At 38.6% G+C, this 26,312-nt stretch overlaps 1 protein-coding gene across 5 annotated transcripts in view; it reads left to right on the plus strand.

Annotated features, from left to right (window-relative positions):
• Window positions 1-2,739: 2,739 nt before the first annotated feature.
• LOC102310235 (GULP PTB domain containing engulfment adaptor 1) overlaps window positions 2,740-26,312 on the plus strand; it is a 93,336-nt gene continuing 69,763 nt past the window's right edge. The window contains exon 1 of one of the 5 annotated variants that reach the window (XM_014334675.2): window positions 2,740-2,964. In XM_014334675.2, the coding sequence (XP_014190161.1) occupies window positions 2,871-2,964 (94 nt within the window). In that variant the 5' untranslated portion in view covers window positions 2,740-2,870. The remainder of the gene's footprint in view (window positions 2,965-26,312) is intronic. The other 4 variants (XM_014334671.2, XM_005925777.3, XM_005925776.3 and 1 more) reach the window with 4 other exon arrangements.

Genomic DNA, 26,312 nt, shown 5'->3' on the forward strand with positions numbered 1-26,312 from the left:
TTGCTTATTAACTATACTGAAATTAGCTTTATAAACAAAAAACATTTTTGGGGCATTTACATTTTTTGAATAGAAGTAATTTAATTTAGTGCAAAACATATAATACTTCATGTCAAATGAGTCAAAATGCAAAAATGCACCCTGCTCATAATGATGATCACATTTTCACATCATTCTTAAAAGATGAAAAGAAGAGCAGCAGGCTTCTCCACTGTATCTGTTGAACATTATCATTTTAATGATAATGATTATCTAATTATTTTAAAGATTGTACAACTTTTGGGATAAATTAAGTATATATTATCACATGGTGATTACTGATCATGAACCTTAAGAATATTGGTATATATTTTACTAAACATATTTTCAATCTGTAGTTTGCTAATGAACAAGTAATTTACTTTTAATTGAGAGGTAAATTATTATGTAATATATTTACTAATCTTATGCTGATACATCATCATCTTTATTCTTGGCACAAAGATTCCAGATTTGCCACAGGAAAAAAAATGCGGTTTAAATTTGTCATTAGTTAGCTAGCAATGGTTTAGCTTTAAAATAGCAATACAGCAGAGATTAGCATAAAAACAATAAAAAGAAGTTAGCTAAATGTGTTCTTGTAATACCATACCATACCATACCACCTTTATTTATAAAGCACTTTAACATAAAACCAGAGTTCACAAAGTGCTGTACATGCTAAAAGCAAATTAAAATGAGATAAGATAAAATAAATAACTAAAAAACTAAAATAAATTAAAACATGTCAAAACAAATTGAGTCAACCCCTCTAATCAATGCCAAAGGCTTCAGCGAATAAATATGTTTTAAGAAGACTTTTAAATTCAGAGAGAGAAGAGGCCTGCCTAACATGCAAGGGTAGATCATTCCACAACTTTGGAGCAACTACAGCAAAAGCACGATCACCTTTAGATTTATACTTAGTTTTTGGTACCTTAAGGAGCTGCTGATTGGCGGACCTAAGGGAACGGGGAGGTGTATATGGTTGTAGTAGCTCCGAGAGGTAGGGGGGGGCCAGGCCATTAAGAGATTTAAAAGCAAATAAGAGAATTTTAAAAACAATCCTAAAATGTACAGGTAGCCAGTGGAGTGAAATTAAAATTGGGGTAATGTGCTCAAACTTTTTTGTTCCAGTTAAAAGACGTGCTGCAGCATTTTGCACAACCTGCAGGCGCCTAATGGACGCATCACTAACCCCAAAATAAAGTGCGTTACAATAAGTAGAAGTAACAAAGGCATGGATTACTGTCTCAAAATGCTGTTTCGATAAGATAGGCTTTATTTTGGCTAATTCCCTCAAATGAAAAAAGCTAGATCTTACAGCAGCTCTGACCTGGCTTTCAAGTTTAAGATTTGCCTCTATTTTAACTCCCATATTAGTGATGACTGGTTTAACATACTGTGCCAGTGAACCAAGATCTATAATAGTGGCCTCAGAAGCGCCACCAAAAACTTCTGTTTTCTGTTCATTAAAATGTAAAAAGTTCAAAGCCATCCAGGCCCTTATATCATCAAGGCATCTGAGCAGCGGGTCTACTGAGAAGCCATTTATCTTTTTAAGTGGGAAATAAATCTGGGAGTCATCGGCGTAGCAGTGGAAAGAAATCCCATGTTTCCTGAAAATAGACCTAAGGGGTAGGAGATACAGAGAGAAAAGAAGCGGGCCTAAAACTGAACCCTGTGGGACCCCACATTGAAGAGAAGCAACAGAGGATACAAACTCCCCGAGCAAGCTCCTTAAAAAACTGACTTGCTCATTTGATTTTTGGTCAAACTAGCTAGCCAATTTCTTGACAGCATGAAGTTATGAGCAGCCAGCCATGAGTGCAAACAGCAAAGCTAAACGTGAAAATTCGCTGTATACTAGGAGGCAGAAATTTTGGTCTAATAGCAAGTCAGAAACATTTGATTTCAGACAGTGACATCACAGTGAATCTTCTCACCCTTTTTCTAGCATCATCCTCTGTCACACCAACCTGTCCTCCTTCACTAGATCCTGGAACCCCCTCTGAGGTCTTCCTCTTTTCTTCCTGCGTGACAGCTCAATATTAAACTCTCTCCAAGATAGACATGCCAAACCATCTCAACCTTAGTCTCCAAACTTCTAAACCCGAGCTGTCACCTGAGCCAATGACCCATGAGTCTATCCTTTTATGAAACTAAGGGATAAAAACAACATTTTCAGATATGTCAAACAGATCCCATAAACTCACCAGGAAAGTGTTTCTAAGGTCTAGTATGAGTGCCATCTTCCCACACTATTAGCAACCATAGCTATCGCCCCCTGGTGTCTATCAAAAAGAATGCAGGGTTAAGACGCTTTCCTATTGGTTGCACATTTCAGACCCAGAGGCTGGACATACACATCCAACTTTTATTCTATATGGTCAAAACTAGCAACTAGAGATAAGTAAATGCTGATAGGTTAAATTATTTATTTTGACTTTACTTTGGTGAGTAAAGTCAAATTGCTCACCAAAAGTAAAGCCACTTAACTGGAGCACATTAGTAGTGGTAAAGTGATGTATTTATTTAGCAGTACTAACGCTTTGAGCATTTATTAAACTCTACTTCATTACACTATATATATATATATATTTATAATAATAACAAGTGGTGAAATTTTCTGGCTTGTTTGTTTGTATATTTTTTGTCTTGCATGAGCAACCTCTAACGTATATGGCTGCCTCCCCGGGTCTTTCCGGTCGCGTCTTTCCCCTCCTTTTCCATGTATTATTCCACCAAAGAGCTTTGGCGGCTGAGACTGAGTGCTTGTTGACGTCAGCAAACTTATCCAGCAGCTGTAGAGGCGAGCTGAGGAGGAGGAGGAGAGGAGAGGAGAGGAGGGAATGAGCCTGCTGGATGTGGAGCTCGGACCACGCAGCGCCGAGGATCGTGGACTTGTTTTCTGCGGGACTGCTCGCACTACTTTGTGGTTCCAGTGTAAGTACGACCGCTCTGCGTTCCGTTTCCCGAGCACCGAGCCTGCTGTTTGGAGTTCACCATCGAGTTTCTCGCCTGTGCTGGGAATGTTTTGTGTATCGTTTGCACTCTAGCGCCTGTGCGATATGCTGTTTGCCACCAAGACGAAGTTGACACAGTTGCGTTGAGCTGTTTATATGTTTGTTTGTTTGTTTTAAATCAGAGTTTTGGGAGGAGACAGGCATCGTTGTTCCCGAATTCATTTCTCCCTTAACTCCTAACGGGAAACTTTGTTGCGCAAGTCCGTGCAAGGTGGACTGAGCTCCGTCGAGTTTGCCTCAAACATTTTCACTCAAAAATCTTTATTCATGATTTTTTTCCCCCGTGTTTTCCGCCACTTTAAAGTTAGTGGTAGTGGATATTTGCTCGTTTCCCCGCATCTCATTGACGCTTTTCAAATAAAAGGAAGAGGGGGAGAAAAAAAGTCGCTCTCATTTGCATTTGCAGACGTTATTTTGGATCATTGTATTTAACATTGGAGGCACACACAGGGGGGATACACTTGCAGCTGGGATACACCAATAAATGTCTACTTCAAACATCACATTTTCTGCCATTTCAGACTTCGTCGCTTTCGCTGTGTGCGTGCCTTTGTACTGAGTATGAGGTCGTGTGTGATTGTGTGTAATGCATCGCCTTATTATTTTCTCAGTGAGAAGAGGCACATTGATCTACCTCCATAGTCTGCGAAGGCATATGAAATGGCTTTTAGCTTTCATCATACCCTGCCTAGATAACCATTTCAGCAGAAGATGACAGCAGGGGATTGGCGATGTTAATAACTTTGTAAATAGCTTGCCATTGTGTGCTGCCAGACATCACTGACTTGAGTAGTGGACCCTAATTTGTGGAGAGATCATGTGCCCATTACTATGAGGACTTATAGTGCTGTCTCTGCGTATTCTAGTACTTCTGGTTTCTGCCACATAGTGTTCATTTTATGGCTGAAGAGTCACTGGTTCCCATTGTGGCGAAATAGAGATTTTGGGAAGACTTGTTGAGATCAGCATTATTTCACAAATTTTCAATGTTCAATCTTGAGTCTCGACTCTTGACAGACTCATGGTATAACAGCAGCTGCATGAGCTCTGGGTTATTATTGTTTTTTTTCCTTCTGTGACTGGTAGTAGTTACTAAATAGCTTCTGTCAAGCATGTCATATTGTATGCAGTAAAAATCTCTATGAAGTAGCCTTGAGGGTTGTACAAACAGCCATTCGGGGCTGCAGTGTCTCGGCCCGGAGTAAGTCAAGAACAATGTGGGCATCGAGGTCTTTGTAAAATAAAGGTCATGTTAATTAATAAATGACAGCGTCTTACTGGCCTTCAGTAGTCTTGGCATTGGTTGTTTTTGGCAGCCTGTGATTTACTCTGTTAGGGGAACTTTTGCTCTCAGCACAATCATAAAGACTGTTGTTGATATTTTTCAGCAGTGTGATATTGTCTTTTGTGTGTGTGTGTGTGTGTGTGGTGGTGGGGGGTGGGGTAGTTTCATAAAATACAGGGGCTTTAAACTGTATGCTTGATTGATTCTAGAGCCCAATAGTAACTTTGAAACTGCTGCTGATATTGGGGGAGGTACAGATTTAAGATGCAATAAAAGTCTTCAACAACATGCCTTAAAAACACATTTGAATGAATATATAACAAACAAAACAACATGAGATATTTTTAAATAGCATATGAGGAGACTACACGGACATCAGAAGGGGTATATTTTTGAGTCCATTTCTGGTCCCTGCAGTGATTCAGTGATTGCTAAACCTTTGAACCCAGAGCTGTTTTTCCCCTCAGTCCTCACTCTCGTTTACAGGCTTTTGGCATAGTCAGTACATGTCCTAGTTAGGCATGTCGTGTGTTGTTATAGTCAAAGACAGACAAGTGCCATTTGTTTTGCATCCCATTGGTACTCTGTATATTGTCAGCAACTAAGGGATGATAACGTGCTTTGATTAAATAGTCTAGGAAGTGTTAATTTCTCTCAATTTTTGTGTGTGTTGTGAGCATGTGTGCTGGATGATGCACTTGGGAGTGAAACTGACTTACTGAGATTGCGGTTAAGATAGATAAGATACTGCTGATAGTACCTCTATTATCTTCATATATTGTAAGTCGTATTCTTTATTGATTCCTGATCAATTATACCTAACTGCATATTTACCTTCAACTGTATTATTATCCGAGACTGAAGACTGCTGTGGAATCAGATAGAAAAAAGGCTTGCATGTGACTCACGTGTCCAGAAGCTCTACCGTCATGAGTTTGACATTGTGGAGAGTTTGGTCCAAGTTATGCATTGGAACAGGAAATCTTTTCCTTAGTTTCCATTGAAATTGGCTTATTTTAGCTAATTTTATTTTATGTTTTGCTATGAGTTTGATTGCAATAAGTCTCACGAGTTGGAACGGGGTCATGTTTATCTCTTCTTTAAACACCAGTCTGATGCAGGAAGTCTGCTTTGCTGTATTTTTTTATTTCATGATTCATCAAATGTTTCAGTTGGTTCAGCAGCCAGACTCTGGCTAGGAAGTCATGTTACTGTAATAGATGTAATATGCAGTTTATCATTGTCTTACCAAAGTTTGAAAGGCCTTCTCTGAAAAAGATGTCCTCTGGATGGGAATATATGATGCTCCAAATCCTGTACATTCCTCTCGCCGTTGAAGGTCTTGATCGTGCTGTGCAGGCTGCCAAATCCAGAGGCTCTAATGTTCTCTAATTGATCTGGATGGTCTCTGTCTTCTTTAGTCTAGAGAATGCAGTGTCCACATTTTCCAAGAAGATTTAAAATTTCCATTAGTCTGACCGCAGAACAGTTTTCCACTTTGCCTCAGTCCATTTTAATTGAACTTTGGTCCAAAGAAGCTGGCTGCATTTCTGGAACTTTACATATGGCTTCTTCGTTGCACACAGAGCACCTGCATTTGTGAGCTGTTTTCACAGAGTGATTGCTAGAAATGTTCCTGAGCATATGGCAAGGATTTCCATGACAGAATCATGTCTGTTTTTCATGCAGTGCCACCTGCAGGCCTGAAGATCAAAGGCCTCCAATATGTTCTGCTTCATCTCTAGCGCACAGAGATTTCTCCAGATTCTCTGGAACTTTTAATGATATTATGTACTGTAGATGATGAGATATCTGCACAGTTTTATATGCAGGAACATTATTCTTAAATTGTTTTACAATTTGTAGACTGGTTTTTGCAGATAGATGGACTCTGGCTATCTTTACTTCAGAGAGGCTCTCTCTAAGATGCTCATTTGAAACCCATTTGCCCATCTTACACTCCCGCTGCCAATTAACCAAATTAGTTGAAAATGTTCCTTCAGCTGTTTCCTTTTTAGTACCACTTACCTTTCCAGCTTTTTGTTGTCCCAACTTTTTTGAGACGTACTGCTGCCATCAAATTCAGAATGAGCTAATACTTTTTATGAACTAGTAAAATGTCTCAGTTTAAACATTTGATATATTTTCTGTGTACTGCTGTGAATACTATATGGGTTACTATGAATACTATGAGAAGCACAAATCATTGCTTTCTGTTTGTATTTGCATTTCACACAGGGTTTTTTATGGAAATAGAGAATCAACCTAATTAGCTTTTAGTTCTGAATAAAATCTAAATGTATCTAAAGCTGATATGATATGAATATATAATATTGAAGTTCTGCTCTATGCACAGTAATTTATATTGCTTCTAAATTAATTAAAACTGTTTATCCTCGGTATTCATTTCGCTCTCTCAGTTCCAGTGGTCTTGTATGACATCAGTGAGTTCAGACTTGACCAAATTAAATGCAGATGGGAAGTGGGTGGGGGTGTTTTGAATGGAAATTACATGCAAAACATTCAGAGGTTTAAATGTATCTTTGCATTTAATGCTGGCAAGCATTTAACCAAATAGGGTTCAGGTTATCTGTAGCAGAATTTCCACTTGGAAATTGTTTTGTGTATTTGCTGAGCCCAATTGGTCACCCGCTGAGCTGAATCAGAGATATCCTGAGAAGACTTATTATCAGTGTAGGTAGTGGATGACAGCTTAAAGAGCAGCCTTGGATACGCGGGCTGTGCAGGTTGAGCTGGTGTCTCTGCTTGTGTGTGTTCCTGAAGCCTAAAAAGAGCAGAAATGGATAGTTCTTTGATCAACTTGTCCATTCACAGAAAATTAACAATTATGTTGTTGTTGTTGATTTATTTTCAGGTAAAATATAGCAAAAAACACAAATGTTTCTTCCTCTCCTTGAATATACAAGGTTTGCTTTGAATTTTTTGACAATTCATGATAAAATAATAATATAAATATATAAAATATAATATAAAAATAATGCTAGATGATGGTCCCATGATTTAATGCTATATGTAATATATTAATATTTTTATTTTTAATTTTTGTGAAAATTAGAAGTGGTGCACAGGGTTTTTTTTCTTGAAGTAGCCAAGCAGCAACCATCAACCATTTGTCACACTGACCTCAGCCTCCTTACTGTATGTGCGTTGTCCTCTGGTTTCTCTGTTTAAGACACTTTAAGATGACACATCACTGCAAAATGCAGCACGATATTAACACACTGATTGGCGACCTTGGAGGCTGCATGTCGGAACATTAGGTAGTTGAGTAAAATCTGCATATGCTCCTGTAATGTTGACAGCGCCCGTGCTCGCCACTGTCTGCCTGCCTTCAGAACGTTCAGCAGACACGTCTATCTATCAGTTCACGCTTGCACAGTGACTGATATCATCATTACTATCAGCCTGTGCTCTCAATGCCTCACTGTCGCCAGAAACTCTATTACAACAAGTTCATCATTCCACCTCAAGCAGTTTGCTGTCAGATTGCTGGAAAGCCGAAGTGACTGCAGCCTCATGTGCAGTTGGAAACATCAAACAACTTTTCATCCACTATGACTATTGCAGCTGTTACCTCTGGAATAAAAATGGGGCAGGAAGATTAAGGTTCTTCCTATTACTGACTCAGTTTTCTCAGCCTCGTCGTGCCTTGGTCCAAAACCCTCACCGATGACTCGCCAAAGTCAAGAAAACTGATATTTCAGTCTTGCTTGGCAAAGGTGTCGATGCTCAGAAGTGTCAAAGCCTGTTGTCTCAGCACCTCTGTGATTGAACGAATCTTCTAAGCAGTTCATATACATCTCAATTAATCACAAGCTCTTGCAAAGGAAGCGAGCTGAGCTGAATGAACCTTGAATGGTGCTGCCTGTTTTCCATACATGTGTCAAGTTTCTTTTGTCTCACTTTTCTTGGGTGATACTGGTGTTGTTCCACTTAATAGAGGCTGCCCTGGAGCTAATGGAATCTTTTGTGTTGTTCAAATGATTTGTCATTTTGGGAGCATATTAAGACCTAAAAAGAGAAGAAACAAAGAATGCAGCTAAAGTCCCAAACACTTTAAAAATGGATACTTCAGTGCTTTGATGTGGAAAACAACATGTTTGTTCCACTTTCTGCTGCATAAATTATTTCAGAGGATCTATACAGCCAATCAGAAAGGTACAGCAGTGTAAGATCTGCAGCGTGCTCTGTGCTGCAACTCTGTGGGTGTGTTAGCACTGCCCATAATAACATCATAATTCATGTGCAAATTCCTGTGCAGACCTTGTCTGGTTTATGCAGGTGCCGTCAGTGCTTTTAAGCACTCTAATGAGTGCTGTTGTCTCATCTGTAGAAGGAAAAAGCAGAAAAGCATAATGTGTAGGCAAAGCCCAACATAGTAAGCATTCTCAATAATATAAAGTAGTCCAAAAAGTTATGAAACATCATCTTTAGTCCTTTAAATAAATGTTGAAATTGCATTTCTGATGATAAAATTAAAAATGAGCATATGTTTTTTTTTTTTTTTTAAAATAAGCCAAAGCAATAATTCAACAGTTTGCATGTTGACCTTTGTAACATTTCAGGATCAGTATAGGATTAAATATCTCGCGTGCCATTACTAATGGACAGATTAAAGTCAGATCAGATAACCAATTAGCCTGGTACTTTTCATGTTTACTTCTTTGAGGCATTTCTTTCAAACTTTCAGAGATCATTATGTTAATAGGATACATTAGTATAACAGTTATAGCTATAAAAAAAAAAATAAAGAAGAAGAAGAAAAACAAGTTAGAAACGGAGCTGTGAAGGTTAGAACAGTAGAGCCTCTTATGTGCACTCATACAGTGGGCTTTTAAATGACTGTTTCTGGGGAAAAACATTTTGTGTGTCAAATTAAGTTAAATTCTGAGATTTAGTTAATACAGTCATGCTTGCTAGAACAAAATCAGCCAATGGATATTCATGGATATTCTTATAGTGCACAAAATACAGACCCTTAATAGTTTTGTGACTTACTTGGCACACTGTGGTTTTAAAACTAATTAGGTTTGCTTGGATCCATACCAGCGCGTGGTGATATAGAGGTCACTGTCACAGAAATATGTCCAATAAAACAAATCTGCAAAAATAAAATGGGAGATAATAACAAAAGTAGAAAACTCGTATCATGAACGTGTCGTCTCGACACACCGCGGTTGTATATTCTCCCTTAAAAAACCCCCAAATGAGCCAAGGGTAAATAATTCTGCCAAATAAGTGAATGTAACAAGGTGACGGTCCTAATGAAAACTTTCAGCATGATAAATGAACCATCTTATTACTTGTTCTCCTTGGATACCACGTTAAAAACGGTCTTAGGGTAAAATCTTTCCCAATGATGTCCTTTCAGCATTTCATACCTTCAATTGTGCAGCTTTCCAGTTTTCCAGTGCAGTACTTTTCCCAAGGTTGTGAAGGTGTTATAATCTGATGGGGTTTATAAAACACAGCATGAGTAGAACGGTCTCTCTCTCTCTCTATAGAGCTTCACTCTCACAGGTAGTGCTTTGAAAGGTCAGCTGCACATATGGTCAAAATTGAAATATGCTGGGTGGCAATCTGGAGAGTGTGCTGACACTAAGGCAGGCAGCAGAGCAATACTATAGGGAGAAACAAGAGCTCACACCGTGCTTGCCTCTTTTCTATAGAAATGACATATTTGTTCATGGTTGGCATTTAATTTTGAGAGGTAACCCATTAATGGTTAGTACTGTAAGCATTTAGCACTAATCTTTTTAAGTATGATATTGGGTCTACAAAAATATGTGCCATAAGTAATTAAATTCATAAGCTGTTCAGACATGTCCTCTGTGGAAGCTTGGTTTGGAGCCAGATCCTTGGGATTTTACTGTAATTCCCAATTATGTAGTTGAGCTTTTATGATCTATGCTCCCCGACACAAGAAATCACTTTCCATATATTTTTGTTTGGGTTTTTCTGCCAGTGCAGCGAAATGAATGGGCAAACTCATCAGATAGAACATCTAATGCCATAGCAAGCCCAGACCTTGTACATACCAATTCAATCGTTCATGTCAGGTACTCTGCAGCAGTGCTGCTATATTAGCTTGAATTTTCATAATCATTTGTATACCACTCTTACATATGATTGGATTTCTGCTAATATTATAAATTTCAGCATAATGTTGTTCACCATTAAGTAAGTCAACTGATATTAACCAGTGGCGTGCATAGGTGGTGGATGTGATATCGTTTTGTCGCCTGAACTTGTCCTTCTTACTGGACGCTGTGGTCTCAGTTCTTTAGAACCACCTCAGAAGAGTATAAATATAGAGAAAATATGTTCCAGACCACCTACTGTAAATTTCCTGGAGAGTTTATGTAGATTGAGACCGGAGATTGTTGTGGTTTTTCTCAACTTAAAAAAAAAAAAAAAGAAGAAGAATCTCCATGACAACAGAGGAAAGTCAATCTACTCGCGAAGGTGAAGGCCACAAGACGATTTGATAAATTAATTTTTCCTTTTCTTTCCTTTTTTTAAACAATATCTTTAAATCTGATGTAGAATGTAATTCTCATCAGACCCTGATGTTTTCTGAATTGAATAAATGACAAATAATTAAACGGCTGGTAAGAAAAAATAAAATAATTCCTACCGATAAAATCATTTAGCATTTCCATGAATAAGCGTCTGCTCATTATTTTATCAGTTAATTGTTTGTGTAACGCAAGTTTCTAGAGCCAGGGGAGGGTTTTTTTTCTATTTCTTCATCTAGTGATGTGGCAGGGCAAGCAAAAGCGGATATTTATGAACAATATTTAAAAAAGGGAAAAATCAGCAAATCCTTGCACTCGAGAGACAAAAATCTGTATACTTTCTAAATGAAAATAGCAACAACCAAATATACTCAAACAATCAGTCATTTCAGTGATTGATTGTTCCAACTCTTAATATGCATTTAAATTAAATATTTAAAAAGGGCACTTTTATATCCTAAACATGTCACTTGAAAATATTATGAAAAAGAGAGTCTGTGTCTATAATCTCTTGCTGTAGCCTTTTAAACACTGCAATATTAAAAGAGATGAGAAAGGTGAATGAAAAAGTAGAAGAGCTTTTGTATTCATACCCATCTGTTGCCCATTGACATTTAGAGGAAATGTCTTTGCCTGTCTCTGGGATAGGTCAGATTGATCTCACAAGTAAATCACAACTGAGACATGGGAAGCTAATGATGAAAGAAAAATGAGCAGGCGAGCTGATGAGAAGAAAACTCCCGTCAGCCTTATTACATTATTGCTTTCAAACTGTGACTTTAGCTTTCCTCTGATTTGAGGCGAATTACAACCACTGATTTGATTTAATGTGGTCTTCATCTTTGGCGCTGTGTGTGGTTTTGCATGCTGTGTGCATTTTCTGAATCTAGTGCATGACATTGGCAAAGCCAAACCGGCTTGCAAACCTGAAATTAGTCATAACAATTCACACATTTAGTTTTTCATATACTTATCTGTGTCATTACTTTTGTTTTGCTTTTTGCTGTTAACCCATGGCTTCTAAATGTTTTCATGTCATTGCAAGGTTGGAGGCAGCTGAATGTCAGTGAGGACTGCTTATCAAGACTTGGATAAGATTATACATTTTGATTAATAAAAGTCTCTGTGCCATGTAATTTCCTGATAAATGAGCTTCTTCCTTTGTAAGAGATAAGCTAATGGGATGAGAAACATGGCTTCTCACAATTAGCGCTTATTGCTATCAAAATTGGATAGTGATGGTAACTATAAATAGACACAACAGACATACAGACTGAATGCTAAAATCTTTTCCATCATTTCTCAGAATTTTGACTTTTTGGACACTTTCTTGCACTTTCGCCCTCCCCGTGACAGCTAGCTTATTCACAGGAAATGAGCTTTGGTTCTGTGTGGAAGTCAAACTTCAATGTGTTTGCATGTCTGTGGTCAAGTTCACAACGATAGGGTGGTGTAAAATCTTCCCCATATACTATATTTGTATTCTTATGGCACTATGCGTGATCAAGCCATTATGGCAGCTTAGTTGAGTCATTATTTAACCATAATGCCGTCAGAATAAGTTATCCACTCAGACACGAAAGCCTCACTTCCATCTTTCAGTTTGTTTAAACATTAAATCTCACTTAAAAAGGATCTGGCAAGTAAATCATTGAAACCTATCATAATGGACCAGAGTGTCTGAAAGACAACCATGAGTCAGTAATCAGCATATAGTAGAGGAGTGACAGTTGCTCTATCATAAGACGAAAGCTTGGACATTTATATATGTGTGTGTGTGTGTGTGTGTGTGTGTGTGTGTGTTTGTGTGTGTGTATATAGATAGATAGATCTATATAGAAAGTATACCATCTGCCTGATATAAATGGCAAAGAGGATGTTGAAAGGGCACTGGAAAATACTTAATAATAGCACTGGCACAAATAATAAAATAATAACTTCCCTGTTAAATTACAGTAGAGCAGTCTACTGCTAGGCAGCACGAAACTACCATTTTTTGCTCAAACGACCAAAAAGACTGATGCGCTCCTGCCATGATGAGGATCCTGTCCATTCATCAGTCGATCCACAATTCACAAGAATTAGTTTTCCTTCATTATTATTAGTCAGAATTTTATCAAACTTAGAGACAACGATCACCTTATGGGTCTAAGTTCTAAGGACATTTAGTGGCCTGATTTACTTTTTCTTTTTTCTTTTTTTCTTGAGTGTATCTGGCGTCTGTCTACATTCATGCACTACTTTCACAAGATTCTTGCTCCTGATATGATTAACAATACTGTATTCAAACAATTTACTTACTTTTCAGTGGATTTTCATTCTAATTAATTTGTGCAGTACAGACAGTCAAAGCCATCTTAGTCTTCCTGTACTAAACACATTACAGTAACTTGCATATTGTGATTGATCATGAACCATATAATCTACTGCTTCACTGACATGTCATTGTTTGTTGTGTACATTTATATTTCTCATGTTTCCTATTTATTAAAAAAAACAACCTTCACAGTGAATAGATTTTCAGTCACTTTTAACATTAATTCAGTTTTTAATTCACATGAATTGAGCATTTATTGTTATTACCCAACTGCTTAAAGGGCGGACAAACAGGAAGGGAGTAGCTGTGATGTGGCAACAACTGAGCTCAGAATGCCTGAGAACCTCAGCGACTTGCACTTGCAGTGATAAGCAAAACCGTGTTAGCAGTGCAAAGTGGGTGCTGAGTTACCTTCATCCCGAGGAAGAGAAATTGAGGGGGCTACAAGGGGTCAGAGTTAAATAGACCCTTATGATGATATGCTATATACATTAGGGCCTTGCTTCATCATACCCTACCCCTAGCATCCTCCTCTGTTGCACCAACAATCTACACGTCCTCCCTCGGTTCATTGATTAACCTCCTTTGTGGTCTGTATCGCTCTTCTGCACACGTTCTACTTTGTCTCCAAACCGCTCACAGCTTCAGCCGTCCCTCTGATGTACTCATTTCTGATCCTGTCAATTCTGTGTTTTTTTTTTTTTGGGTTTTTTTTCTCAGTGCCTTTGTTTCCAAACCCTACATCACATCAGGTCTCACTACCATCGTGTAAACGTCACTCTTGCTGTCCTTCTGTCAAAAACTAATTAAAATAAAACAGCAGAACACTTCTAAAGCAATGATTTACAATTTACAATTGATTTACAATGGTCAAGTATATTCATAAATAGTGTGACTTTTTCTGCTCGTCGCACAAATTGTGGCCCTCCACGGGAGCTTGGCCAAGCACGCACAGTTTTGCCCTTTATTAAGCATTGCATTCTCTTTAACATGTGGTAATCAGGCATCTGGTTTGCTGACTACATTCATCTTTCAGAAGTCTAACAAAAGCGTCGCTGTGCTTTGAAGCTGTCTTTCACCAAACGGTAATTTCAGTTTTCTGTCTTGCTTTGCTGAGCTGTTTGAAAGCCACTGAAATCTGTTGCTGTTTGTGACACGATTAGAAAACCAGTTTTGTTTCTTCTCAAACTAGACATTGAACCGAGCTGATTCTTTGGGATGGCTGGTAACAGTGGTCAGTTACTAGTTATTCAGTTCAGCAAGATCAACATGTTTATTGTCAACTGTAAAAACTCCTGTCTCCTGACCAAAGACAGTAAGTTAGATGAAGATTTACAGCTGACTTAAAATTTATTTCATACAAAAATTATACGGTTACTAGGGCTGCCACGATTAGTCGACTAGTCACGATTACGTCGACTATCTAAATCGTCGACGACTAATTTAATAGTCAATGCGTCATTTGAAGCTTTGTAAGATCCCAACAGACGCAGGAATAAGTAGTAGGATTTAACAGTGTAATAACGGACTGAAACAGAAGATGGCAGCACTTCATGTACAAGGATGCCAGCTGCTGTTAAACCTCGAAGAAGAAGAAACTGTGTCCCAGAATTCATAGCGCGGCCCATCGCGGCCCTGCTCAGTTTCCAACAATGGTGGCAGCTATTTAGTTTTAATATTACTCTTATTATTCTTTCTGGGTCACAAAATAAACGTTTAACATATTTTCAGGCGAGAATGTAGCTGTGTAAACCTCAAATATCTGCTCAGTTTATCAAGACATCACATATTTTTAAAAGTGCTCTGACGTTTTCGGAGACACCTGTTACCCACCAGCTCGATAGCTAGCTGGGGTTCAAGGCTCACTAGAGCCGTGAGAACATCGGACTCCCGGCAAATCGTTTTCAAACCCACCGCCGTCTTTCGCTACTCAGGTTAAACATGATATGTAAGTCACTTAGATAACTTAAAAATGTTATTGTTTGTCTTTTTTTCAGTATTTTATTTGTTCCTGAGTAAATCGGTTTGGCTGAGATTAAAATTATAGTTTTTACACAGCTGAATAAATGTCAAGCAGACAACTGATTATCAGAAGTGTGAGATGCTCGAGAATTTACTCCGGTGTCCTGTTATATTTTAGATAGCAAGGAGTTTATTAAACTTCACCGAAACAATCTGCAAATTTCATTTAAATTCAATAAACTATCATATTATCTTTATTTTTAGTTAGCACATACCTTAAACACTTAAAGCTGTAAGCTAATGATAGTTATATAAGAGCAGATGCATGCTGGTGCAGTAAGCTGTACGTTTTACATCCAATGGATGCATGATCTGATTAGTCGACTAATCGCAAAAATAATCGGTGACTAGTCGACTATCAAAATAATCGTTTGTGGCAGCCCTAACGGTTACATTGCTGTTTTATCCTTGAGGCCTTGAGCACATAGCTTCGATAGCTTTTATTTTTTTGACAAATCAGAACCCTCCATGTTTTGCCTTGGTTCTCATCTTTATTCACATTTAGTGAAAAGCAGTCTTGGGAATAAAAAGTCTACATTACATCATACCCCCATAGATACTATTCAGCGTTTGTGGAGCTGACAAGCAGCATTTAGAGGTAATGGTTTTGAGCAAATCAGACAGGGAGACGAACTTAACGCCGTCGCCATTGGTGTTCCAATTTGGCTGATGCTTTATAATGGATGTCCTCCTGATCCAACACCTCCAAAGAAATCACTTGCATGCTGGTGTCCAAGGTGTCCACAGTTAATTCAGAAAGTCATCCCGTTGTGGGCGAAAACAGACGCCTTTTTATGGCTCTTTTATTTCCTGATGAGTAGCGTTAATTTCACAGGGCAAAGCGCTCTTTCCAGCTGGCATTTTTTATGCACTCGAGACAACACAACTGCATTATCCTCCTTTTGATAATGAATTGGCAAGATTTATGTGTGTTTTATTGGTATTGTTTCACGTTTTAGTTAGGAGGCTGATTTCTCTGTTCATTGCCTGCAGAGCGCATATCTCATCCTCACAGACCCGAATGCCTATTTATGCGTTGTAGATGTTTTGCCAAGGCTGCAGTCTGGAGTAAATTGCTTCTCAAGTCCATTATTTATTTTCTTCTACACTATCAGCCTGGAAGCTTCTTCCATAAAGATCATTCACATTAAAACTAATTAGATTTATTTGGGCTCATTAAATTGCAGGCTCCCTGTGCAAACACATCGAGGATTTCAGTGTTTTTCTATGGCTGTTGTCTGTGCTCGAACTTGACTACAACATAACACCTCTTTATGACTTCGATGCATTAGCCGCCGTCTCAGTTAAGCTACTTTGCAGTGTTGTGGTTTGTTTGCAAAAACTGTAATGAAACCACAAAATTAAACCACATAATTTTTGCTTTTCATTATCAGATTGATGTAATGGTGTCGTTTGAACACAGAACAGCATTTGCCTTTCATGTTGGAATGAACTTGTTTAGTACTTTTTCTTTCTTTTTTCTTCACTTTGATGAATAGAAACCGAGGAAGAAGAACGATCCTTGGAGTATGCCTTCCTGTGTATTTTGATAAAATCTAGTATCTTAATTGTTCTACTACATCCATCCGTCCATTTTTCCATTTCAGCGTAGACGAGGTTAACACTAGGCGAGAGACCCTTGACAAGGTTTTCTTTTTTTCATCCAAATCTTTTTTCCAGATTTGGACACAGAAACATTGAAGTGTTAACTAATCATATTTTATGACTTGTTGTGTGTTGAACTTTAAGTCAGACAACATGACCTCTCAATAAGGGGAAGGTAACCCTGCCAAAAAATTACATAATGCCCTTTTGCAGCAGAATCCAAAAAGTATCCAGAAATAAGTGAGACCTGCTGATGTGTAGTGAATGCCGTGAACATTTTTGATAGTATTGCAACTAATGGTTTCTCAGTTCATGAGTAGTATAAAGGTTTGGCTGTTAAGGAACAATGCAAACAATAGGAGAGGTTTTCCAGCTTGATCCCCAAGGGTGTGATAGCCTTTCTAAGATTATCCTGCCTCTTGGTGTCATCCATCCTCAGGTCTTTGCCGAGCAAACTACTGCATGAAAAATGGCACTGACCACCAGAGGCTCATAGATTCACCATGGTGCCACATTTTTTGAAGCCCCCGAGCTTTCACAGAAAAAGGAACAAACTTCTGTACTTTTTTTTTTTTTTTTTTGGTAGGGTGCAGTGGAGCCACCAGTAAAATATGCTTTGCTTTTCAAGCAGACGGTAGTTATTTGCTCTCCAGTGCAATTTAGACTTTCTCTCCACTAATGGAAAGAAGAGTAGCAGGAATTCTGATCCCTTGAAGTACATTAGCAACTTTTTTTGTTGTGCTGCAGTGCAGCTAGTTTAGAGTAAACCAGACTAAACTGTCCACTTTTAAAGATAGATGGAGAGCTAGACTGATAGACAGAAATATATTAATATTTTTCTTTTGAAATATTTTGCACTCCTAAAAGAGAGGATAAAAAAAATTACTGCATTTCTGAATATATAAAACATAGTTTTGGTAATTGGTATAGATTATACAATCATATTACACATGAGTAAAGTTGCAAATATAAGAATCTCTTGGAAATAAGATCACCTAGTTTGATAAAATGTACAATGAAAGAAATATCAGGCCTTTAAAAAAACACAAGTTGTTTTCAGTGTTGCTCATGATGGTATTTTCAGAGAAATAAAATTCCAAATACTACAACTGCAGGTCAATGAATCATTTGTACCATGCTTTGTTGATGTATTGCTATACAGTACTGCTATAAAAATTCCATTCATCTTGTTGTTTCTTTTCCCATCATTCTCTTTTTTTTTTTATCTAGCCCACCAGCTTGGATGGTGGTTGCTTAAAAATCTTTTTGGCAGTACTGTAAGGAAATCTAGTAGGCAGTGAGGAAATGTAGTATGTAATTGCAGCTCTAACAGCAGTTCGGGTTAGCTCTTTGTGCAGGAGCCCAGATACAGACCTGGAGGGTGACTCTGTTGAGGCAAGCTTAGCTGGGTAGAGTCTCAGTAGTCCTCTTCCACAGCAGCTAAGATCATTCTCGAGGAAGGAAGAACATTTTTAGCTGAATTGCAGTTAAAGCTGTTTTTGCTCAATAATTACTTTTCCTTTGTTTGATTCTGATCTGACAGTTTGTCTTTGTAAAAGGAGACTATGTTGCTCACTGTGAGTCTTTTTCTTAAACACTATCCTGTCACATCATTCTTCCAGGTTGGCCTCTTTTGTGTGTAAAATGGGCTCACTGAATAGCAGCTGAAATTACCATTTAGAGACCAAATTCTCCAAACTTTGTGAATGCTCAGAAGCATAGACCCTCAGTAAAAGCAAAATTTCTATCAATGCTCTTTCATTGGATTGCTTGAGGTTGCACAGGTGTCTGTAATGATGTGACGGGTGAGCGCACTTGTTGTCACATAATGCTTAATCTGAATTTCATTTCATTCACCTGTCCCACGTACATTGCTTGACAATCATGAATCTAAACATCTAAAGTGTGTTTAACCTTTGTACAGATAAACCAACATGCACTGGCAGTTGGCAGTTGGAGTTAGGTTACATTTTGTTTTGCCAAAGCACTTATTTTAGCTTAATGTTTATAGAGTAACTCACAGGAGCAGCGTGGCAGGTTATAAAGTTTTAAAACTGGGTCAGAAATGCCTGACTTCACATTTATTTTCTGTTTGCTGCCCTTACACACTCACCAGCATAACTGTATGTTGGCTAAAGTACCTGTAAAACGGACACTGGTGCAGTCAAGTGTGGGGCTGACTGAGTCACATATGAGAGAGGCTTTGTCATGTGATCATAAGGTTATTTCATACTTCTTACACTGTCTTGGGATTGAACCAGACTTAAAAAAAAAAGACTGCTTAGAAAGTGGTTGTCAATGAGGGAAACATGGTCGGATCGAAGTCGTAAGGAACCTGGAAATCTTATGTTTTTAAATCATAGATAATGACCAAAGGTCAGTTCATTTCTTGTTACCATAACACGTTACACCTTTCAAGCTGCTTTAAAATCTGTGCAGCATAAGAATGCTATTTGAATGAGGGAAAACTCCCATGAGAAGGATTAAGTAAAAAGAATAGGTATCTTGTTGGTACGGAACGCAATCGTAGATTTAATATAGCCAAAAAAATACACCTCCACCTCATGAAGAAATATGATGGGGTTAGGTTATGAGGTTATGCACCAACTTCCAGGTGTAACCAGCATTGCACCATCATGAAGACCTGGAAACAAACCACAGGAGACGACACTCACACCATGCACACATACAGGAGATGAAAACAAGGTCAACATGACAACATGATACATGGAAGGAAGAATATAAGATATGAGCTGAATCTCTTGGAGGATGAATATCTTATATCATCTGGAATAAGACAGAGAGCGAAGGAATGTTTAAGCCAGTGGTCCAGCACATTAAGATGTAATGTTAAATATAAAATATGTGAATCATGTACCTTTTAAAAAAAGTTTGGTGGCAACCCACCATTCTGCGGCTGTGATGCATCTTTTCCCATCTTTCTAAAAATATTAGATGTTACATGATTTTGAGCTTTATTTGCTTAGTTAGCAGTTAGAAATATTAGAAGTATTAGTAGCTAATGTCAGCTACGATCGTGGCTCAAGAGTTGGCAGTTTGTCTTGTAATCGGAAGGTTCGAGCCCCGGCTCGGACAGTCTCGGTCGTTGTGTCTTTGGGCAAGACACTTCACCCGTTGCCTACTGGTGGTGGTCAGAGGGCCCAGTGTCCGGCAGCCTCGCCTCTGTCAGTGTGCTCCAGGGCAGCTGTGGCTACAATATAGCTGCCATCACCATTGTGTGAATGGATGACTGAATGTAGTGTAAAGTGCTTTGGGGTCCTTAGGGACTAAGTAAAGCGCTTTACAACTACAGGCCATTTACCATTTACTATACCCATGCTATACACCCAGACATGGAAAGCCGTGACATGAAGCTTCCGGTACAGTTTGTGTTAATGACAGAGGAACTTTGCAATGTGACTTTTATGCATTACACACATCAGGACTTGGTGAACCCACTCTGTAACTTTCCATATTGCAAAAACGATCAACTAGATATTAGATAAGATCATTAGATCAATATTTTTTTAGATATTCTATGATCAGTGTAAAGCTCAGATTGACCCATTCTTTCACAGAGGTGTGTAAAAGGTCCTTGGTTTTATACACCTCTGGCAACGGGACTGAAACCAGCTGATATCAAAGATTAAGAGGTGTGGTGCAACACTTTTATACATATAGTGCTTGTGTTAGCAAGCTACTGTAGTTAGCTGTGGCATGTGTACACAGAAAAAAAACATTACACTAAACATTACAGCTTTCTGAATGCTCTGTATTTCACTATAACTCAACTTGTACTGATGATGATGATGATGCCTCACATTTTATTGCCTTTATGCACTTTTGTTTTCATCAGTTTCATTTGTTTTTACAGCTTATACGACTGACTTTCTGTGTTCCTTATACTGTTCACATGGGGTTTTCCATTCAGCCAGCTTTTTTTAAACACTTCTCCGCTTTAAGGTCACGAGGTGGCTAAGAGCCTCTTCCAGCTGCCATAGGGCAATAAGAGGGGTACACACCGGACAGGCTGCCAGTACATCACAGGGCCACAGGACAGAGAAAGAGAGGAGTCACACCACAGCCAGTATAGAAACACCAAATACCCTAAAAAGCTTGTTGTGATCAGCAGGAACCAGTATGGCGGCAGGGAGACAGAAAAGCCTGATTGATTTGAAGTGATAGTTGACTAGAGGTTATTGTGAGTGCTAATGAGTGTTTAAAACATTGATTTAATTGTTTGAATAAATAAATAATACCTGGGAGCATTTCAAAATTGCTGAAGAGTGGCAACACTTGCATCTAGAAGGATTTTAATGTGAACTACTTTTGATTCAACTGTGCTTTCAGACTCCTTTGGGTTGTGCTTTCTAGAAATGGAAAAAAAATGCATAGTAGCAAATGGAGCTCTTACAGCTCTGTTTTATAATGGACTGCCATTTACCAGAAATAGTCTGTCCTTTTAATCAATTTAAAAAGCCAAGCTGCTGCTTTGAAGTTTCCCTCCTTACAGGGAAACATTAGAAGTCAGATGTTTTAAACACTTAGCTGTGGTCTTTAGTCACACTGGTGTGACCAAAGAATGCCTCTACATGGGGAATATAAAATATAAGGGAATATCCTTGCTCTGCAGCCCTGCTCTAAGAGCAGATACTTGACATTTGCATTGGCATATTTTTAGAGAACACTGTGACAGTTTGAGATCCATTGTAGCCTATAATAAGATGTGGGAATGCCCTGTAGCCTGATGTTTGTCTTCAGTGGCAGTTTCTTAAAATGACTCTGCAGCATACCCCGTACAGATTTGTACTAATGCATCTTCTCCTGCCTTCCCACCAACATACAATGGCTGCTCAGACCCAAACTGACACACAGCAAATGTCCTTTATCCTTATCTTGACCTTTAATATGTTGTCCTAAGTTTGTCATTCCTGTCAGCTGACCAGGGTCACCCTCTTGCCTCCCAGGTTTCTATCTGTTGCCACGCTTTGCTGTCTCACCCCTCATTGTGTCCCCTCATCTGTCACAGTGCTCTTGCTGTCAAGAGAAACAGGCAATGATGGATGCTAATCACTTTGCCCGTGTACCCATCCAAGTCACTGCCTAGTCAACAGGCGCAGCCCAGCCTTCCTCCTTACAGCCTATGTATAAATGAGCTATTCTGTCTCCCCGCATTTCTACCATTGTCTCTGCTAGTAATGTATCTACACTCGTTAAGGCCGACTCCACACAGATACAGTTGTCATTGCACTTGACAGAAAAGAAACAAACATGTTAAAATATGCAGAACCAAGAAGTAGGATATGTTCATTTCTAATGTATGTAAATTATAACATAAAATAATTGCTTTGTGATGTAAAACACAGTGAACGTCTGCTTGGCTCTGATGTGCTCAGCTATTCACAAAGTGCAGAATATCAGATGTTTCACAGAGTCACAGACAGTCAAAAATATCCAATATTGATCTCGTTGTGGCTTCAAACCATTAATATACTTAGAAAAACATGACATGCTGGCTACAGTAGGAGAGGTCTCCTGATAAAACTACCTCAGAATAACCACTTTGATCTTGGCAGGGCTCATGTTGTGTTTGTTTGCACAGATGGCTTTGTTGCTTGGAATAATGGCTTGAAATATATCTGGTTGGACTGATTAAAATTCATGTTGTACAAATGTAAGAATTGATTCCTTCCCAATCTGAATTCATAAAACCTTTCTGCAATGCATGAACACAAACTGAAATATTTAAATTCAGTGATGATGCTGTACTTTAATATATTTAGGGAAAAACACAAAATTCTGACACAAAACACACAAGTTTTTCTTTTATTTTTCCTCAGAGTGCTTCTCTGAAGTGCTTTTTAAATTTTTCTATTTTCAGTAATGAGCTGTTAAATTAGTTTGTAAGGAAACATTTCAATCACTTAAATATTGATGAAAATCACTCACATTGCAGTATTTTAAGGAAAACATTGACCTTCTAACAATGAGTGATTGCTTTGTTGCTCCAGAAAGTATAATGTGATGAATTTCTTGAATTATAAGACTAAAAAATGTTTACAGAGAGTGGTCTTGGGTAGGGCTGGGCTATATCATACCATTTTTGGGAAATACGGTACACTTAAAATCAATCCTTTGATATTTCTGAAAATCGACAGTACCCCTTATTAGGGCTGTTCTATATAACGATATATATCGGATGACGATATAAAAACATCTATTGTTTCATTTTACGCAATCGTTTGTTTCGTGGTGTTGCAAAATAAACTGTTTACGTCAATATTTTCTCATCGTTTTGATGGTCACTGTTGTGGCTATATTCATTTATTAAAGTTCTCTCTTTCTCTTATATTTAATAAAACCACACAACAGACGGACAAGCGCCTGTTTTTATGCGTTGTCGTTAGCAACAACAACGGTAAAACCATCGCATGTCCGCTTGTTTATTTTCCACATAAACCTTTCACAATAAAGCTCAAGATGCTGTTGAGACTTTTCAAAATAAACGGAATCACGTGAAAAAGTATGCAGAGTATTTACGGATGAGAAGCAAAAAGGAGCAGTCAGGTGCTAAAAAATAAACCTTAGACTCAAACGTTAGAACAGGCTTTCCCCCGTAGCATGCCGTGTAGTTTCATGCATCGGTTAAAACACTCGACTCCAGGTACACGACGCCCAGCTGGAAACACTTCAGCAGCCCAAGATTCACAGAATTTACAGAAAATGTTACATTTTTGTGATTTATATCGTTATCGGATGATAGATGTTTTATATCGGGATATGAGATTTTAGTCATATCGCACAGCCCTACCCCTTATAATCCCGTGTGCTTTATGTATGATTTCTGGTTGTGTTTACTGACCTCGAAACGATTTTATGTACACGGCGCTCGAAAATCTGTCAAATGTTTCAGTACAACTTTGCTAAGCTACGAACCCGCACCGCTTGATGGACTGTCGGAGCTTTACGGCTATCGTAGGCAGGAGCCTCGCGGAGTGATACGTACTGTGCTTCAACATAATATTACCGTATTGTGTGTGTATAACCTGCACTGTTAATTTTTTATATAACTTTAATGCACATAAAAAACAGCTGCTTGTTTAAGTGAAAATACATTGATGTTTTTTTTTCCCACTAATAAATTTTTGGTCATATCGCCCTGCTCTAGTCCTGGGTTCAATTGCACCATCAAGCTGGGGGTCTTTCTGGTGTTTTTTTTTTTTTTTTGGTATATTGGTATTACAGCCCATATATCTTGACAAGCGGAGGTCATTCTTTTGAGTTTTTCCTCTCGTGGAAGATGCTGTCCCTGGACTGTGACACTGCTACCTTGTATTCTGTCTTCATTAGCCAGTGGGCTGGGCAGTCTGGACCTCTGATCATAGCTGCGTTGACCAGCCAAGTTTATGTAAGCCTGATACTGTTTTTAAAGCTTTGCAAATAATTAGTGGGCACCATCTCAACAAATGCTCAAGGCAGATTTTATTTTAAGCCTCAAATGACGAGTAAAGAATCTGGATTGTTGCAGGAATGTTTTTGAGATAAAGCAGTGCACCATAGAAGCTAGTATGTAGACTGCTCTACGCTTTCGGGAAAAGTTCAGTGACATGCTGACTCGTAAGTGTCTCTTGTCTGGAAATGCAGACCTTTTTTATGGGAGAAGTAAGGGAAATGCATTTCAAATGACTTCTGACTTTGTGCGGTGCAACTTTATACCAAAACAGAAACCAGTTGTTGCTTTTGTTGTGGAGTGTGCTGCGATGACAGTGATTGATAAGCACATTTAAATGGCTGTTCACCTGAAAATCCCAGTGGGGAGGTTTCATTTTGTACAAGTGCACACAGTATGTGTTTTTATTTATTTATATATATAATATGCATTTTTTTCCTCATCACACTACTCTGTCAGACATCTGTTCTTGACACGCTGTAGAAAGGTTATCTGGAGTGTGACAAATGCTGTACTTCATAAAGAATTAATGTAATGGGTCCAGTGTTAGTTGGCCCAGCCACAGATATGCTTCATGCATGAGCTGCCATATAGATAGGCGAGATAACAGTTTGGTGAAGCATAATAACTTGTTAAGATGTGAACAAACCATTTTCACTTCACTTTGGATGAGGTGCTTTTGAGGGTGTGTTATTCAGCGCTATAGGGAGTTTAAGGTCAGTGTAAGAAGGGAGGAACCCTGAACCCTGATTTGAAGCACTAAATCAAGATGAACTAGAAGAAGTCAGAAGATGTGTTTCGCTTGCTTAGTTACCCTCAAGGCCATTTCCTGTCAAAGCTGCTCTGTACACTGACAAAGAAGGATAGCCCCTTGGCAGATTGTTTTGGCCAGTGGCCCATACATGCATTGAACTTTGAAGTCAGTAGTAGATCTGTCTTACTTTGTCTGAGTGAAATCTACTCTAGTGAAGTTTGGTTCATGACTGTAGGATACAGGGATGGGCAGAAATATACAAATTCCATCCATCCATCCATCCCTCCCTCCCTCCCTCCCTCCCTCATTGGATGAGATGTACAAATACTAGACCTATGAACACTATACCAATCAAATTTTAGAACTATAGTGTGGCAACTTGGAGTAGAGAGACCATTCAAACTCCAATTAAAATAGTTATGTTTGCAGTTTTGGTGCCTTTTAGAGCAGCAGTCCCCAACCTTATTTGCACCACAGACCGGTTTAATGTCAGACAATACTTTTACAGACCAGGCCTTTAAGGTGTCATGGATAAATACAACACTATAAAATACGACCAAGATAAAAACTGTGGTGTTTTGTAAACATAATAATAAACACAAATTCAGTGTAATTGTTTAACTTTATTAGCAGTGTCCTCCTGAAATGCACCAACAACACTGAGAGTAGCATCCTCCTCTCTGCCCCTTAATGCTCTCTGGTCGCTATGCTAATGCCTAAATATTTCTTTCAAAATAACCAGTACCTGAGACGGTACCTGTACCTGCGGCGGTCCCCAACCTCATGGCCACGGACCAGTACCTAATCCCTATAATTACAGCCATTACTCAAACACTATTATTCAGTTATTATGAAGACACATTTTTTTTCATTTAACAACATTTATTTATTTTTTTAAATTCAAACTGGTGCACACGTATGCTATGTTAGCTAATTTCCCTCAGAGCGCTAACATATCAGTAGAGTGACCGCATTTAGCTATAGAGCTGACGCAATCTCCTGTTTCCCTGTTGTGGCTGTCAAATAATCCCCCAGGTTTGATTCATGCACTGAGTTTCTGCACTTAACTTTTACAATCTCTCTATGTTCTATCAGCGCCTCTATTAGAGTAATGAGAGCTCAGCAGCGGTGGCACTGGGTCAAGCAAGGCGGGGAGTGAGGGTGGGATAGTTTCAGGAAGAAGAAAACTGGATGTGTGAAGCAAAACCGCGGACGTTTGTTTGGCTGCTTCGCTCTCTTGTGTCATGATCATTATAACCCTCGCTGGAGAAGCTGTGGATGAGGAAGATGTGACAA

Source organism: Haplochromis burtoni, unplaced genomic scaffold (genome assembly GCF_018398535.1).
Source record: "Haplochromis burtoni strain Fernald_Lab_line unplaced genomic scaffold, NCSU_Asbu1 Contig_87, whole genome shotgun sequence".
NCBI classification, from domain to species: domain Eukaryota; kingdom Metazoa; phylum Chordata; class Actinopteri; order Cichliformes; family Cichlidae; genus Haplochromis; species Haplochromis burtoni.